The sequence below is a fragment of the Somniosus microcephalus genome, chromosome 22 (genome assembly GCF_052327205.1).
Source record: "Somniosus microcephalus isolate GS21.2 chromosome 22, FLI_Smic_1.0, whole genome shotgun sequence".
Taxonomy (NCBI): domain Eukaryota; kingdom Metazoa; phylum Chordata; class Chondrichthyes; order Squaliformes; family Somniosidae; genus Somniosus; species Somniosus microcephalus.
In genome coordinates this window covers 72,685,513-72,701,187 of record NC_141008.1, presented here as the reverse complement: position 1 = coordinate 72,701,187, position 15,675 = coordinate 72,685,513, and the positions used below count along the sequence as shown (strand labels likewise).

At 43.3% G+C, this 15,675-nt stretch overlaps 1 protein-coding gene across 1 annotated transcript in view; it reads right to left on the bottom strand.

Annotated features, from left to right (window-relative positions):
- Window positions 1-354: 354 nt before the first annotated feature.
- Window positions 355-15,675, bottom strand: part of pimreg (PICALM interacting mitotic regulator) — a 44,058-nt gene continuing 28,737 nt past the window's right edge. The window contains 2 exon segments of the mRNA XM_085965036.1: window positions 355-3,172; window positions 3,174-3,296. Coding sequence (XP_085821162.1) covers window positions 3,121-3,172; window positions 3,174-3,296 — 175 coding nt within the window. The 3' untranslated portion in view covers window positions 355-3,120.

Sequence of the window (15,675 nt, the reverse complement as noted above, 5' to 3'; positions counted from 1 at the left end):
TACTTTGATATAATTAGCAATGGGAAGATTTATAGATTTATACCACAAAACACCAATTGCCCAAATCGGATTTCTGATTCGCAGGGAAAGCAAAACAGATTTCATAATCAATCTCTGCACCTCCCCACTTTTTGTGTGAATCAAAATAATGAATATTCTCACCCTGAACAAGCAGCAAACTATTTATGGTTTACTAAAATATTATGAAGGACACAAATGTAATTATTGCACAAATAATATTTAATCATTTCCTTAGGCATTCATGTTTGAATTCCAGTCAATTATAAAGGGCAAGGAAGTTCTCAGGCATGAGATGTCAGATATGGTTTTGCCCCAAAAAACTACTCCAATTGCTTTGTTACAGCCAACATGAATATTTAATCAAATGCCATGATCAAGTGACAATACATTTTCAAAAGGTACAATACTTTACTGAAATAAACAGTCAAAGTGAATACACTAATATCTAATGTATCTAGATAGCATATGGTACTTTGTACAGAAACACCACTGCACTGAAATGGGGTCCTTTAGACTATGGTCTATTCCTTTATTCGTAATATAATGTCACATCATTACTTGGTTGCGAAGTTTCACGTTCGGAGCAGAGCCTTGCAAAACTACCCCTATTTAATCATCATAGACCAGTGGTCTCAGCGATAGGGAACAGGGTGATTGGGAACAGCAAGATCTTTGTAGAATAGAGAGTCAAGGCCACTCGTTTCCCAGAATAGCAGAATGTGATCCCTAAAATGGCAGCAAAAATTCTGGAATCTCATGGAATAATACGGCATTAGAACATTAAAAAACTTCAAATAGATATTTGTCTATTAAACATCTACAAAGCTCAAGGGTGAGATTTTTTCAAATCTAAAAAAAGATAGTCTTGCACTTCATTATTCCAGGAGCAAAGATTCCAATACTGTAAAAATACTCTAGTTACAATTATAAAAAGGTGCACATTTTCTAGATACACTATCGCAAGAGACAGCAACGTTATGTGCAAAAAGCCATTAACAAAGCTATCAGAGCCCTCAAAACACATGACTTAAGATAACGCGCATTAACAGTCTAGCCATCAGCAGAGCCATAACATTGAACAGTTAATGTCAATTAAAGAATACATATATTAACTTGACAAAATTAAAAGCCTTCATATATAATGAGTGAGCACATACAATAAGGTGAGAACACAAACCAGCTTCACTCAAGTACTTTGAGTGTACCCCGCACTAACATTCAAAGTTCATCAACCAAACTCAAATCTAGTGAGTGAGCAAATGAAAGTCTACACTAAACTGACAGAGGTCCAAAGATGAGGTTTTGTAAATTGTTGAATTTCCAATCTCATTAGCCCAATATTCCCGTAATCCATTATAGGTCACATGGCAATAAATAATATTCAATCCTTATTCTCTTTACACTCCCCCAACCCCAATAAAAAAAATTCAAATCCATTTTTAAAAAAAAAGAGCATGCTGCACCTTTAAGGCAACATTCTCCTTAATTGTCAGACAGAACTCAAATAATTTAAATCTACAATTCCACATCAGCAATTGTTACTTCCAATTAATGACCGCAAAATAGAAGTCTGTATGTTGGAACCAGAGAATTGATCGGAAATGTCCATGGTTTTAATTAATTTTTGCACTGCGGTAATATTACATTGAAATTGAGCATTAGCTACAAAAATAAGCTTTAAACCAAAAAAAGTCACTGCACAGAATCAAAGTAACAAAAGAATCACAGCACATTACTGCCTATGAATTCAACTACAGGAAACTTTCGATTTACTGGCACCGAAATAACCGGAAATGTCGGTTAACCGGCAAAATTCAGGAGTCGGTTCAGGTAACTTTTATTACTTGCACAGCAACAAATGGAGGAAGGCAAGGGTGTGGCTGCAGCTGTTCCTAAGCTACAGAGGCGCTTGCAACTTGTGGCCATTGTTTAGAACCTGTTGCTAAGCAACAGGGTTTGTTGCTTTATACGGAGCTCTCAGCTCCGTATCTTTTACTATAGCTTTCGGTTATCCGGAATTTTTGATGAGCCGACACCACGTCGGTCCCATCCATGCCGGATAAAAAAAAGTTTCCTGTACTTAAACATACACTCACTCTAAACACATAACCTCCCCACAACTGCACGGGTAACAGCACCACTTGGATGCACTTAAACAACATGCTAAAATGTGGACAGTTGTGGTGTTTATATTTGGTTAAAAGGAACCATAATTCTTGATCAAGGGAGACATGTCAATTTTTTTTTTCTAAATTCTAAACATTCTTCACCAACACTTAGATGGCAGTCTGGTAACTCCTTGAAGCACGCAAATGAATTCTCCTGTCTGCTATTTTAAAGCTTCTGTTTGAAATTGTGTCGTATAAATTAGTAAAAAAAAAAGGATTTCGGAGTATCTGCCAAAAACAAAATCTATCCATTCATTTAGTGATCAGTTTCTTTAATGTGTTAGTCTTTGTAACTCGCACTGCTCGAATGTCACATTTACAATAGTTCTCATGCGGACAGGTTTTTTGGATCCAATCATTTAACTAATTTAAGCAGCTGAGAAACAATGTTATACAATATTGCATTTGGAAATTAAATGTCAGACACCGAGACATTGGGCTGTGTAGAACGCATCTGCCCCCACACTAATTGCTGCTGGGACAACAGTAGCAGGTTTAAAATCCTCTGCATTCATCACTGGCCCTCACCAGTCACCACCAGCAGCACCTTTTCTAAACGTTTGGCCCTGGATGGAGTGAACAGCTTGACTCAGCTGGCCAGAATCCCAAACAAGAGGAAAGTGATATTTTACCTCACACATACAATAAATGAGAACACTTCATTCAAGTACTTTGCCGTACCGTGCACTAAAATTCAAAGTGCTTGCAGGCCAAACCAAAACTAGTTGCCATTATAAGATAGTCACCAATACAGCAAGTTAGCATCACGGCCCTCGTCATACTGTCAATCGTATTCATGCTTAGAATAACAGAACAAAAAAAGAGACATGGACTAACAAAACCAGTGAGGCAGAAAAGGCATCAGTTGTTTTTTTTTTGAATACCTCTCGGCAGAATTCCAAGTAAAAGCAATAGCAGACGGTCTTGGCTCTCAGTTCAAGGCCTTGCCCCACTCCGCAATGCTTGCCAAAGCCTCATCTGCTTACGGTCGAGCAAAGCCTTTTTGCTTTTCTTCTAATGGAAGACGACAACAATTTCCGAGCCTGAATCTTAGACATCCGCAAGTTTTCTGACATGATATGATGGTAGTTTTCAATCGCCCGCTCTCTTGAAGGAAGAAGGGAAGAAATAGTTTACTTGGTGGGCGGGGGGGGGGGGCGATTTAAGCATTTCTAAACAAAACATGATCAAGTTGAAGCATGCTGCAATGTGCCATCAACAGCCTGTCTTGTGAATAGAGTAACAAGTATTAGTCGTGCAGCGAGCATTTTAAAACAAACACATGCATATGTTGAAAGACACTTTAATAAATTGTTAACTCTGGGGTCTGCAAGGACAAGCTGCAGTGAAGCCAAAAAATACATTAAAAAAGTGGCCTGGGAAAACCACATAATATGCAAATGCTCAGAGCTGTAAATGAAGACAGACGCTTGACTGGACCAGTTAGTATTTCTACATAGCTCATCAAAAAAATTCACAGCTTTCCAAGATGCTCCCATTTTATCAAAGGCATTGAAAGGTAACCAAATTGGGCAGCGGGGAACAGGATGCCTCTTCTTGCACACGCTAGATGCTTCTGGCTAGAACAGTGAGCATGCCAAGAAGACAGTAATTGTTAAAAAGGATTAAAAATCAAACATATTAAAACACAAACTGGGCAATTTTACAAGTGGGATACTGAATCACTGGTGATATAGCAAGAACTAGTTTCAAATGGTCATATGTATTTAGGATTAAAAAATGGATTCTGAAAAGGGAAGTGTAATGGGATATTTAACCCATGATGTTTTGATGTATTAATTTCTATACTGCAACTGTTGAGGTCGCCCTATTCAATATCCCCACCTCACTGAGTGTCTGGCATCTTGTGGAGACCATCCAGCCACCCACAGTCATTGCCCTTTTAAACAACACACTGCCTTATGATATGCAGACTTTACCTCACTTCCATTTTCTTCAGTCATCAATTAGAGAAAGAGTCATGTCACTGACGGTGAATAAAAGATTAATAATGAATTAGCAGCATGTATACAGAATTCACTTTCTTAAACTGCATATGAAGTGTCCACTAAAATGAAGAGACGAGGATTTAGGCATTCACTTCAGAACTAAAACAGCTCTTCGACCACCCCTATACAGTAGTTACATGCAGAAGTTTTTTTTCTGATGCTGTGAATGGAACAACCTCCATTATCTTTCATACAGTATTAGCAATTGTACTAAAGTCAAAAGTTTTTTTAAAAATATATAAAAAGCTTGCTCTTTACTTAAGAATCTCAGATGGAAGCTCTCCATAAATCAGCAGTATACATAAAAAATAACAAATTAAAAGGGCCGTAGACAGGCTCAGGTGCCAGAAAAGGAACATGCAGAAGAACAAGAACAAATACTCCTGAACGATTTCCAGTGGCCAAGTAGTTTTAACTGATACCAGAGCAGAGGTTCTACCGATCAGGAATGATTGAACAGGCTAGAGCGCCTTTCTTTAGAAGAGAAAAGGCCGACCCGACGTGGAGATGATGTTTCCATTTGCAGGCAAGACCAAAACTAGGGGCCATCATTAAATAATCACCAATAAATCCAGTAGGGAATTCAGGAGAAACCGCTCTATCCAGAGAGTGGTTAAAATGTGGAACTCACTTCCACAAGGAGTAGTTGAGGCAAATAGCATAGATGAATTTAAGGGGCAGCTAGATAAACACACGAGGGAGAAAGGAATAGAAAGTTATCCTGATAGGCTTGTGTGGTGCATAAACACCGGTTTAGACCTGTTGCGCTGAATGGCCTGTTTCCGTGCTGTACATTCGATGTGACTCACACAGTCGACATGGTCTTTCCATCTATCGGGATAGGCAGGAGAATACGGCTGGCATCTCGCATAGTCTTCAGTGAATGATATACTGGGACTAGAGGGTTAATCGTTAAACCTCAGCATGCAAACCCACACATGGCAAGTATAAAAAAGGTACAGGTTTTGACTCAGAAGATTGTCTGCTTATGGAAACACTTATTTCAGAAAGGAGAAGACAAAAAACACTGGGAAATGGCCCTGAATCGTAAGTTTCATAAACCAAAAACACCCACTCATTGATTATAACAATCTAGGAAATGGGGTAATTTATAACTGAAATATACAGGGAAAGTGTGTTGACTTCAAAATTTGAATCAAAAAAAGTTTAACAAACAGTGATAAGGATTGTTACAAGATTGTAAGAAATTTGAACATTTGAAGGCCCAATTAAATAAGACCTGAAACTCAGCAATTTCCATTCTCGCTCTTTTGAGGTATACAAGAGTAAAATTTATTTGATTGATTTATAGAAATTGAATCTCAGGCATCAGTTTAAAAAAACTGGAAGGAAGAGATAGATTTTCACCCTGCTAGTACAGGGCAGACAGATTTAAATGGTAGTGGCAGGAGGGATGGGGCTGGGTTCCTGCCACATTGATTTCCTCCCCCACCCCAGCTTAGCTCACCTTAAAACAGGTACGGGAGGGCTGCCCACCCCAGGTGGTGGGAGGGGCTAATTTATATTTAAAAGTTATGGCCCGATTGTAGTGTATGTAACTGTTCTACCTTTAAGAGAACTATTGTATGTAACCGTCCACCTGTAAGAGAACTATTTTAGGTGTGGCACTACTTTATCTTGGCTGCTGTATACTGTAATACCGACGGTGACCACACCGGTATATAAGTGCTGTGTCAGGATTTATTGGGCAGATTCGCCCTGACCTTCGAATAGTAAAGTCCTGTTAAAGTTACTCTTGTAGTCTGTGTATTAATTCGCCATAATACCTACAGACTTTACAGTGGCGACGGGTTCGATCTTACCCTGCGGCAACAATACTTCCGAAGCAGTTAACGAGCGTCGAGAAGAGGCACCCGCCCTCGTCGTTCTGCTGAGAGAAAACTCGAGTCTGCAGAGCAAGGAAGAAGGAAGAATTCAGACACGAAGCCTTCCATCAGCAACAGGCACTGATTGTCCCTTCTGCCATGGTGGTGAGTGAGCCGATCAGCACGAGAAGCAAGTCGGCCACGGTGACTGTGAGTAAAGGGAAAATAAAAAAATAAAAAAACGGAGGATAAGGGCGGTGAACTTGACCACGGTCGGGGGAAAGGAGCCGGACAGAAGTCGGGCCCAGAGGCGCTGAGACTGGGGCAGCGTGGAGCACGGAAGCCGCGGTACAAGCGGGCTGGGAGACGCAACGGCGTCGTGAGACAGCTAGACCGCGACCGGCGAAAAGGGCCGGGCAGCTACCGAGGCCACGAGGCGCTGCGACCGGGATCGTAAGGCGCGGGAAGATATAAAAATAAATAAACCGCGGTGAACTCAGCCGCAGCCGGGGAGGAAAGCACCGGACTGCGAGAGGGCTGGGAGGCGCGATTGGAGTGAAAAAGGCCGGGCAGCGACCGAGGCCACGAAGCGCTGCGACCGGGATCGTAAGGCGCGGGAAGATATAAAAATAAATAAATCGCGGAGAACTCAGCCGCAGCCGGGGAGGAAAGCACCGGACTGCGAGAGGGCTGGGAGGCGCGATTGGAAGCCGCTGAGGGAGAGACAGAGCCCGAGCGAGCGGGAGAGACAGAGCCCGAGCGAGGGAGACTGAGCGAGATCCAGCCCAGCGGCTGAAACTGTTCGCCGTCAACGGGTTGTACCCAGCGCCGGTTGCCCTGCCGAGAAAAGGGAACAAGGAACGCACTGAAGCTGACGCGCAGGCTGCGAACCCCGAAAGCCAGCGGTCGTCGCCCGAGGGAAAAGCTTACCCCTCCCGCCAGGGGAAGAAATGCGGGAAGCCGCCAGTAGGCGGGGAAGAAGACAGAAGCGGGAAACCGCCATTTTGAAAGTGGGCGGGGAAAGAAGACAAGCGCGGGAAACCGCCATTTTGAAAAAAAAAGTTAAAGAAATATTTAGTTGTTGTTTCTCAGGAAGAGTGTGAAGATGCCTAAGCGTAATAACATCAACGGTTTCGATTCCGATGTGGAAGATTGGGCCACGTATGTAGAACGCATCGAGATATATTGTAAGGTCAATAAGATAGCAAATTATGACAAAGCTCTAACCTTACTAAACTCAATGGGTGCGAAGACATACGGGTTATTGAAGCATCTTCTATCACCAGCTAAACCTGCGGATCAGTCTTTCGCTAATATTGTTGCTGTCCTGAAGGATCATTTTAACCCCGCACCGCTGACGTTAGCGGAACAATCTAAATTTTACGTGAGAACGCAACGAAAAGAGGAAAGCAACGCGGAGTACCTGGTTGAACTGCATAGGCTAGCAAAATACTGTCAGTTTGGGGTAAATCTGACAGAGGCACTGAGAGACAAGTTCGTGTGCGGGATGTCGAAGGAAGGAACACAAAAACGACTGCTCGAAGAGAACGATCTTACACTTGATAAGGCTGTCCTTATTGCAGCATCGCACGAAGCCGCAGCGAGAGGCACGGCGGAAATGCAGCGGAAGACAGCGGTACTCAGTGTGGATCAAATGACTTCGGGTACAACGAAATGTTATCGTTGTGGGAAGACAACACACGACCAGAACCAATGCTGGTTTAAAAACCAGGAATGTAGAAAATGTGGCAAGCTTGGTCACATAGCTAAGGTATGCCGGTCAGGAAAGAAGACCAGCAATAATAAGTCACCGCAGAAGAAGTACAGAAAGGTACATAAGGTGACTGGGAAGAGTCCAGATGAACAGAATTCGGACTCAGACTCCAACAGCAAGGAACTGGGTAGTCTGAGGATTCACAATGTGAGTAAAGAAGCTGACCGACAAACTATCTGGGTCACACTACAGATTACAAAAGTCCAAGTGAAGATGGAAGTGGACACCGGATCGGTGTTGACGGTCATGAATAAGCAAGATTACAAAAAGTTATTCAAACATATTCCCCTACGGGATACGGAGATAGTATTGCAGACATACACGGGGCACAGAGTATACCCCATCGGAAAGATAAAAGTCACGGTGAGGTACAAGGACAAAGATCACCAAGGGATGGACATGTATGTGCTGCCCAAGGGAGGTCCACCACTTCTGGGACGGGAGTGGATCAGGAAAATAAAGATAGACTGGCATTCACTAAACACAATGATGGTAGATTCCGGAAAGGAAGATGTCAAACCTGAACGGTTGTCCAGAATATTGGACGAAGCTAAAGAGGTATTCCAGCAAGGACTGGGAACACCGAGAGGAATTAAAGCAAAAATCAAGATTGCAGAACATGCAAGCCCAAAATTTTTCAAAGCCAGATCGGTACCTTACGCGATACGACCTGCTGTGGAGGCAGAACTGGAAGAGCTTGAACGTTCAGGGGTACTGTCTAAGGCGGACTGGAGTGAGTGGGCCACGCCCATTGTTCCCGTCATGAAGTCTTCATCAAGTAACAAGCCAGGGGGACTGGGAAAGGTCCGCATCTGCGGAGACTTCAAGATCACAGTTAATCCGGTGCTTCACACGGTACAATACCCGCTTCCGCGGATTGAGGATATCTTTGCTTCATTGTCTGGCGGGAAACACTTCACCAAGATAGACCTGGCACAAGCATACTTACAAATGGAAGTCGAGGAAGAGTCGCGCCAGTATCTCACAATCAACACGCACAGAGGCTTGTATCGTTATAATAGACTGGTTTTTGGAGTAGCTTCGGCTCCAGCAATTTGGCAGAGGGCCATGGAGCAGGTCTTACAGGGTATTCCAAGCACGCAGTGTTACTTGGACGATATCCTGATTACGGGAGAAGACGAGGAGGAACACCTCACAAATTTGAAACTGGTGCTCACCAGGTTGAAGGAATATGGCCTTCGAGTTAATCGCCAGAAATGTGAGTTCTTCCAGAAACGGATCTCGTACTGCGGTCATGTCATTGACCAAGAGGGGCTGCACAAGTCACCTGACAAGATAGAAGCTGTCGTGAAGGCCCCCGCTCCGGAAAATGTATCACAGTTGAGATCGTTTCTGGGGTTGATTAATTATTACCACAAGTTTCTGCCAAATCTATCCACGGTGCTGCATCCGCTGAATGCTCTGTTGCGGAAAGAAGTACCATGGAAGTGGAGCGAGGACTGTAAGAAGGCCTTTCGCAGAAGCAAGGCGTTGATTACCTCTGAGGAAGTGTTGGCTCATTTCAACCCAACGTTACCTCTTCGTCTAGCTTGTGATGCTTCCCCTTATGGAATTGGAGCAGTACTTTCACACAAGTTACCAAATGGCTCGGAAAGGCCAGTCGCATTTGCGTCCCAATCATTGACCTCCGCTGAGCGAAATTATGCTCAGATAGATAGGGAGGCCCTCAGCCTTGTGTGGGGAGTAAAGAAATTCAATCATTACCTGCAGGGCAAGAAGTTCACATTACTGACAGACCACCAGCCGTTGGTGTCCATATTCAACCCTAACAAGGCCGTTTCCACTATGACAGCGCAAAGGCTACAGAGGTGGTCCGTGTTACTTGGGGCACACCAATATGACATCGAATACAAAAGGTCCAAACAGCATGGAAATGCTGATGGGTTATCGCGCCTACCGTTGCCAGTAGTAGAAGAGGCGGCTACAGTGGACCCGGTAGAGATGTTCCACTCATCCATAGTGGAATGTCTACCAGTAACAAATTCGATGATCGAAAATGAAACAAGAAATGATCTGACTCTCTCACGAGTCTACGATTTAACAGTGGAGGGATGGCCAGCACATGGCGAACCAACGCTGCCCGCATTTTCGCAAAGAAAAGAACAGCTGTCAGTGTGCCGAGGAACCTTGATGTGTGCATCTAGAGTGGTGATTCCACCCAAACTTCAGCATAAGGTGCTAAAGGAGCTTCACGAGGGGCATCTGGGTGGAGTGAAAATGAAGAACCTAGCAAGAGCGTTTGTGTGGTGGCCAGGTATTGATGAAGACATCGAAGAAATAACCAAGAGCTGTCTAGGATGCCAGAAGGTCCAAAGCGCGCCACCACAAGCTCCTCTGCATCCATGGGAGTGGCCCTCATCTCCTTGGCAAAGGGTACACGTCGACTTTGCTGGTCCATTTATGGACTCAATGTTTCTAATCGCGGTGGATGCACACTCCAAGTGGCCGGAGGTAATAAAGATGTCCTCCACCACCACGGAAAAAACCATCACAGTATTAAGGACCATATTTGCCAGGAATGGGCTGCCGGAACAGATCTGTCCTGATAATGGACCGCAATTTGTGTCCGAAGAATTCAGGAAGTTCTTAAAAAGGAATGGGGTCAAGCACTACACGTCAGCCCCATACCATCCCGCCACCAATGGATTAGCTGAAAGGTTTGTCCAGACGTTCAAGAAGGCCACAAAGGCCATGGGTAATGAAGACATCAACCTACAACATAAGGTAGATAACTTCTTGTTGCCGTACAGGAATGCAACACATGCGGTCACAAACCAAACTCCCGCCATGATGTTTTTCAATAGAAGACTAAGATGCCGGCTGGATTTGATTAAGCCAAACGTCAGAAGGGACGTAGAGAACCGGCAATTTCAGGGCATGAATGAAAGGCCAACTAGATCCTTTCAGATAGGTCAACAAGTTTTGGCCCGGGACTACCGTACCGAGAAATGGCAGCCTGGAACTATTGGGAAAAGGCTAGGGCCGCTGATGTATACCGTGGACATTGGTGACAGCATAATAAGGCGCCATGTTGACCAGATCATAGGGTCATCCGCAAAGGACCAACCTACTCCACAACCTTACACGGCTAATGTTGAAGCAGAGATACCCAGAGCACCTACCCGGTCCGATCTGGTAATACTGGAATCAGATGAACCTGACACTGTCCTTCAAGCCGAATCGACCTTGCCAGAAGAACCTACTACCCCGCCGAAAACTACTACACCACCGAGGCGTTATCCAGACAGAGTCAGGAAGCCTCCAGAGAGACTGAATCTGTGAACTGTTTTGCATAAGTTGTATATATGTTATGATGTTATGTTAATGGGGAATAAGTATGTTGTAAGCTAAAAAGGGAGGATTGTAGTGTATGTAACTGTTCTACCTTTAAGAGAACTATTGTATGTAACCGTCCACCTGTAAGAGAACTATTTTAGGTGTGGCACTACTTTATCTTGGCTGCTGTATACTGTAATACCGACGGTGACCACACCGGTATATAAGTGCTGTGTCAGGATTTATTGGGCAGATTCGCCCTGACCTTCGAATAGTAAAGTCCTGTTAAAGTTACTCTTGTAGTCTGTGTATTAATTCGCCATAATACCTACAGACTTTACACCGATGACTTCATTGGCACCATGGCACCATTTTAACTAAATTCAGGAGGCCTGCACGGGGACAAACCAGACAGGCCAGAAGAGGCACCAGCAAGTCTCTTTATTTAGCTTGGAGGATTCCTTGTGGGCCAGGAAAAAAAGAGTGCTCCCTTAGGCCCCACATCATCATTGGGCCTCCCAGCCCAGGCCTTGCCTCTCCCTCCCAGCGCTGACATCTCCAGTCAACCTCGATCCTTCCAAAAGATTATTATCTCTCAGCAACACAAACCTGGGGCGATAGCTCACAGCTTCCGTTCTTTTTAATGTGTGCCAAGTATGCTACTGCACTTGGAAAAAGTTTGTGTGTGAAGTACGGAAATGTGAAAGATGCTATGTAAATGCAAGTGTAAACATGTCCTGCAAGCATCCACTGGGATCACTTACTGTAATGGTATTTAGGAATTACTAGCGTGGCAGCCTTCCCAATAACCAGCTCCCACTATACAAGTATAGTACGAAGGGGAGCTTTATCACACTGCACGTAAATCATAAGCTTTAGGGTTTAAGATCAATTGATGCAGATGAAGAAATTTAGCAAGAAACAAAATGTTCTGCCATAATATGCAAGCAGAATTTTACCCATAGAAAGAAAGACTCAAGTTATCATGTAAAAAGGTCAAGAGCTAGCAGGAACTAGAAAACATTCAAAGATAACGGCATTGTTCCCATGGGAAGTGATTAGTCATCCACTTCCTATTATTATAGATTATAAACTAGCAAAAAAAAAATTCAAATTGGAGGAAACCAAATCTGGAATGCTCTCAACACACATACACAAAGTTATGTGGCTTTCTGCCACTTGTGTGATCAATAAGGAGGTGTGGAGGAAGTTGCAGATGATTTCTAGGTTAGAAGTTAGCATGAAAAGGCAGAAAAATATAAAGGCTGTATCTCAATAGTTAAAATGTTGAAACTACTGCAGATGGTTAGCTGCAGTAGACAACATGACTAGAAACATGTTGACTGTTTCTGGTTAGTTAACCCCCACCCCGCCTTAAACAGACTACAGTTGAACGTTTCATAACTGTTCTACCCAATCCCAGAGGAAGTGCCTCCAAGTATTCCAGGAATGAGCTTTAATTTTGAGATAATACAATCTGTGTCTGCATTTAGCCCGAGGCAGTCTCTGTCTCTAGCCTCCAGGGTGCGAGGGCCTGTAAGTACTGTAGTCGGCTAGAGATTTGCTTCTAACCGTTACTTATTTCCAGACATGGGAAACAGCAGTTTGACTGTTTGAGTTAATTGCGCCATCACTGTACAACGGCAGTGTCCTCTAATCTAATTGGTAGATTTTGAATTCTCAAATTTTTGGAACACTTTCATTATAAAACAAAGATAAATTGTTCTGCTCAACTTCAAAAGGCAATCTATTTTAATAAAAAAATTCATATAATTCCTGTCCATCACACTTGTATATGCACATTTCTTGACTTGATTTGTGAATACAAAATTCAAACCAAACAGCAACAAATATCAAACAGAAACACAGTAGGGAACATATGAATCAAACACAAGGAAAGTAGGAAGGATCTCATCCAGTGATTAATAAGCACGCACGAAAGCAATACATTGAAGTCGAGAGGAAACTCTCCCTATAAAAGAAACAGGACGAACCAAATGACTCCAAATATTTCAGCCACCTTCTTGAATTCCCCTCACCCCACTTAAAAAATGTTACCAGCTGAAAATGATTCACCCCGCCACTCCCAGAATCACCCTCTATACTTGGATTATAAATCTCTGAAACATTTCTGCTGAGGCCTACTCCTGGGTCAACAGCCTAGCTAAAGCTCTTCAATTTAGCTTTGACACTGTTTTTCCACCCCCCACCCCCCCCTCTCCACAAAATGCCTCAATGTGTGCTCACTTCCATTCATCACAAAAGCCCATCTCGCTGCCCCTCCCAATGCTGTCTTGGTGCTGATAATGCTAACCATCTAATCTATACATGCGTGCTCCACGTGATTTCATTCTCAGTGTGCAGTAACTTTCAAATTTAATTTGTTTATTGCTCCTTTTTCATTTCATTCAGCAAAGTTAATTGTTTTAAACAAATCAAGGGATGTGGGAATAGTGCAGGGAGGTAGAAAATCAGCCATGATCTTATTGAATGGCAGAGCAGGCTCGAAGGGCCTACTCCTGCTCCTATTTCTTATGTTCTTATGTCATTATATTGGGTCATGTTGTATGCATTACAATGTACATTTTTCAGTGCGGTTATAGTTGCTTCCAAAATGCAATATAATTTGCAGCCTAAATGGAACGATCTTTTCTGTATGTAATAGAAACATAGAAGATAGGAGCAGGAGTAGGCCATTCGGCCCCTCGAGCCTGCTCCGCCATTCAATGAGATCATGGCTGATCATCCAAATTCAGTACCCTGTCCCTGCCTTCTCCCCGTATCCCGTGATCCCTTTAGCCTTAAGAAATATATCGAACGCCTTCTTGAATATATTTAATGAATTGGCCTATACGGCCTTCTGTGGTAGAGAATTCCACAGGTTCACCACTCTCTGGGTGAAGAAATTCCTCCTCATCTCTGTCCTAAATGGCTTACCCCTTACCCAAGACTACATATGTTTTCTCCAACTTACTATGAGCAATGCCAAGGGAGATCTGCTGGAAATTTACATTATATTTTAACAAGAAAGTACATCATAGGTCCAAACGTCAGCACATAACCTAGACTGGCACTCATGCAGTACTGTTGGAGCTGCAGGCTTTTAGATGAGTCGCTAAACTGAGGTCCTGCCTACCCTCAAGTGGACATAAAAGATCCTACTTCATTATTTGAAGAGCCGATGAGATCTCCTCCTCGCAAGGTCAACATTAATCCCTCAACCAACATCACAAACAGGTTGCCTGGTCATTTATGTCATGGCTGTTTGTGGGACCTTGCTATGTGTAAATTGGCTGCTGCATTTTCCTACACTACAATAGTGCCTACACTTCATAACCAGTAAAGTGCTTTGGGATGTCTTGAGATCATAAGAGGATGTATACAAATGACAGTTCTTTCTTTCTGCGAGAGCACCATTTGGTATTGTCCCCCTACCTTTTAAATCTACCGTCACCTCGCTCTTCCTCAAAAAGGAACACTCTTGACCCCTCTGTCCTTGTAAACTACCTTGTGGAAAAGGACAAGGAGCAGTCTAGAGTAAAAATACTTAATTGGAGGAGGGCCAATTTCAGTGGGTTGAGAACCGATCTGACCCGGGTAAATTGGAATCAAAGATTGGCAGGCAAAACTGTAATTGAACAATGGGCTGCCTTTAAAGAGGAGATGGTTCGGGTACAGTCGAGGTACATTCTCACGAGGGGGAAAGGTAGGGCAACGAAAGCCAGAGCTCCCTGGATGACGAAAGAGACAGAGAGCAAGGTGAAGTAGGAAAAGGGGCGTGCGACAGATGTCAGGTTGAGAATACAAGTGAGAACCAGGCTGAGTATAGAAAGTTCAGAGGGGAAGTGAAAAAGGAAGTAAGAGGGGCTAAGAGAGAGTATGAGAATAGACGGGCAGCTAACAAAGGGGAATCCAAAAATCTTCTATAGGCATATGAATAGTAAATGGGTAGCAAGAGAAGGAGTGGGGCTGATTAGGGACCAAAAGACCTACACATGGAGGCAGAGGATATGGCTGAGGTACTAAATGAGTACTTTGCATCTGTCTTTACCAAGGAAAACGATGCTGCCAAAGTCATAGTGAAAGAGGAGGTAGTTGAGATGTTGGATGGGATAAAAATTGATAAAAGGAGGTACTAGAATGGCTGGCTGTACTTAAAGTAGATAAGTCACCAGGACCGGATGGGATGCATCCTAGGATGCTGAGGGAAGTAAAGGTAGAAATTGCAGAGGTACTGGCCATAATCTTCCAATCCTCCTTAGATACAGGGTTGGTGCCAGAGGAGTGGAGAATTGCAAATGTTACATCCTTGTTCAAAAAAGGGTGTAAAGATAAACCCAGCAACTACAGGCCAGTCAGGTTAATCTCGGTAGTGGGGAAACTTTTAGAAACGATAATTCGGATCAAAATTAACAGTCACTTGGACAAGTGTGGATTAATTAAGGAAAGCCAGCACGGATTTGTTAAAGGCAAATCGTGTTTAACTAAATTGATTGAGTTTTTTGATGAGGTAACAGAGAGGGTTGATGAGGGCAATGAGGTTGATGTGATGTACATGGATTTCCAAAAGGCGTTCGACA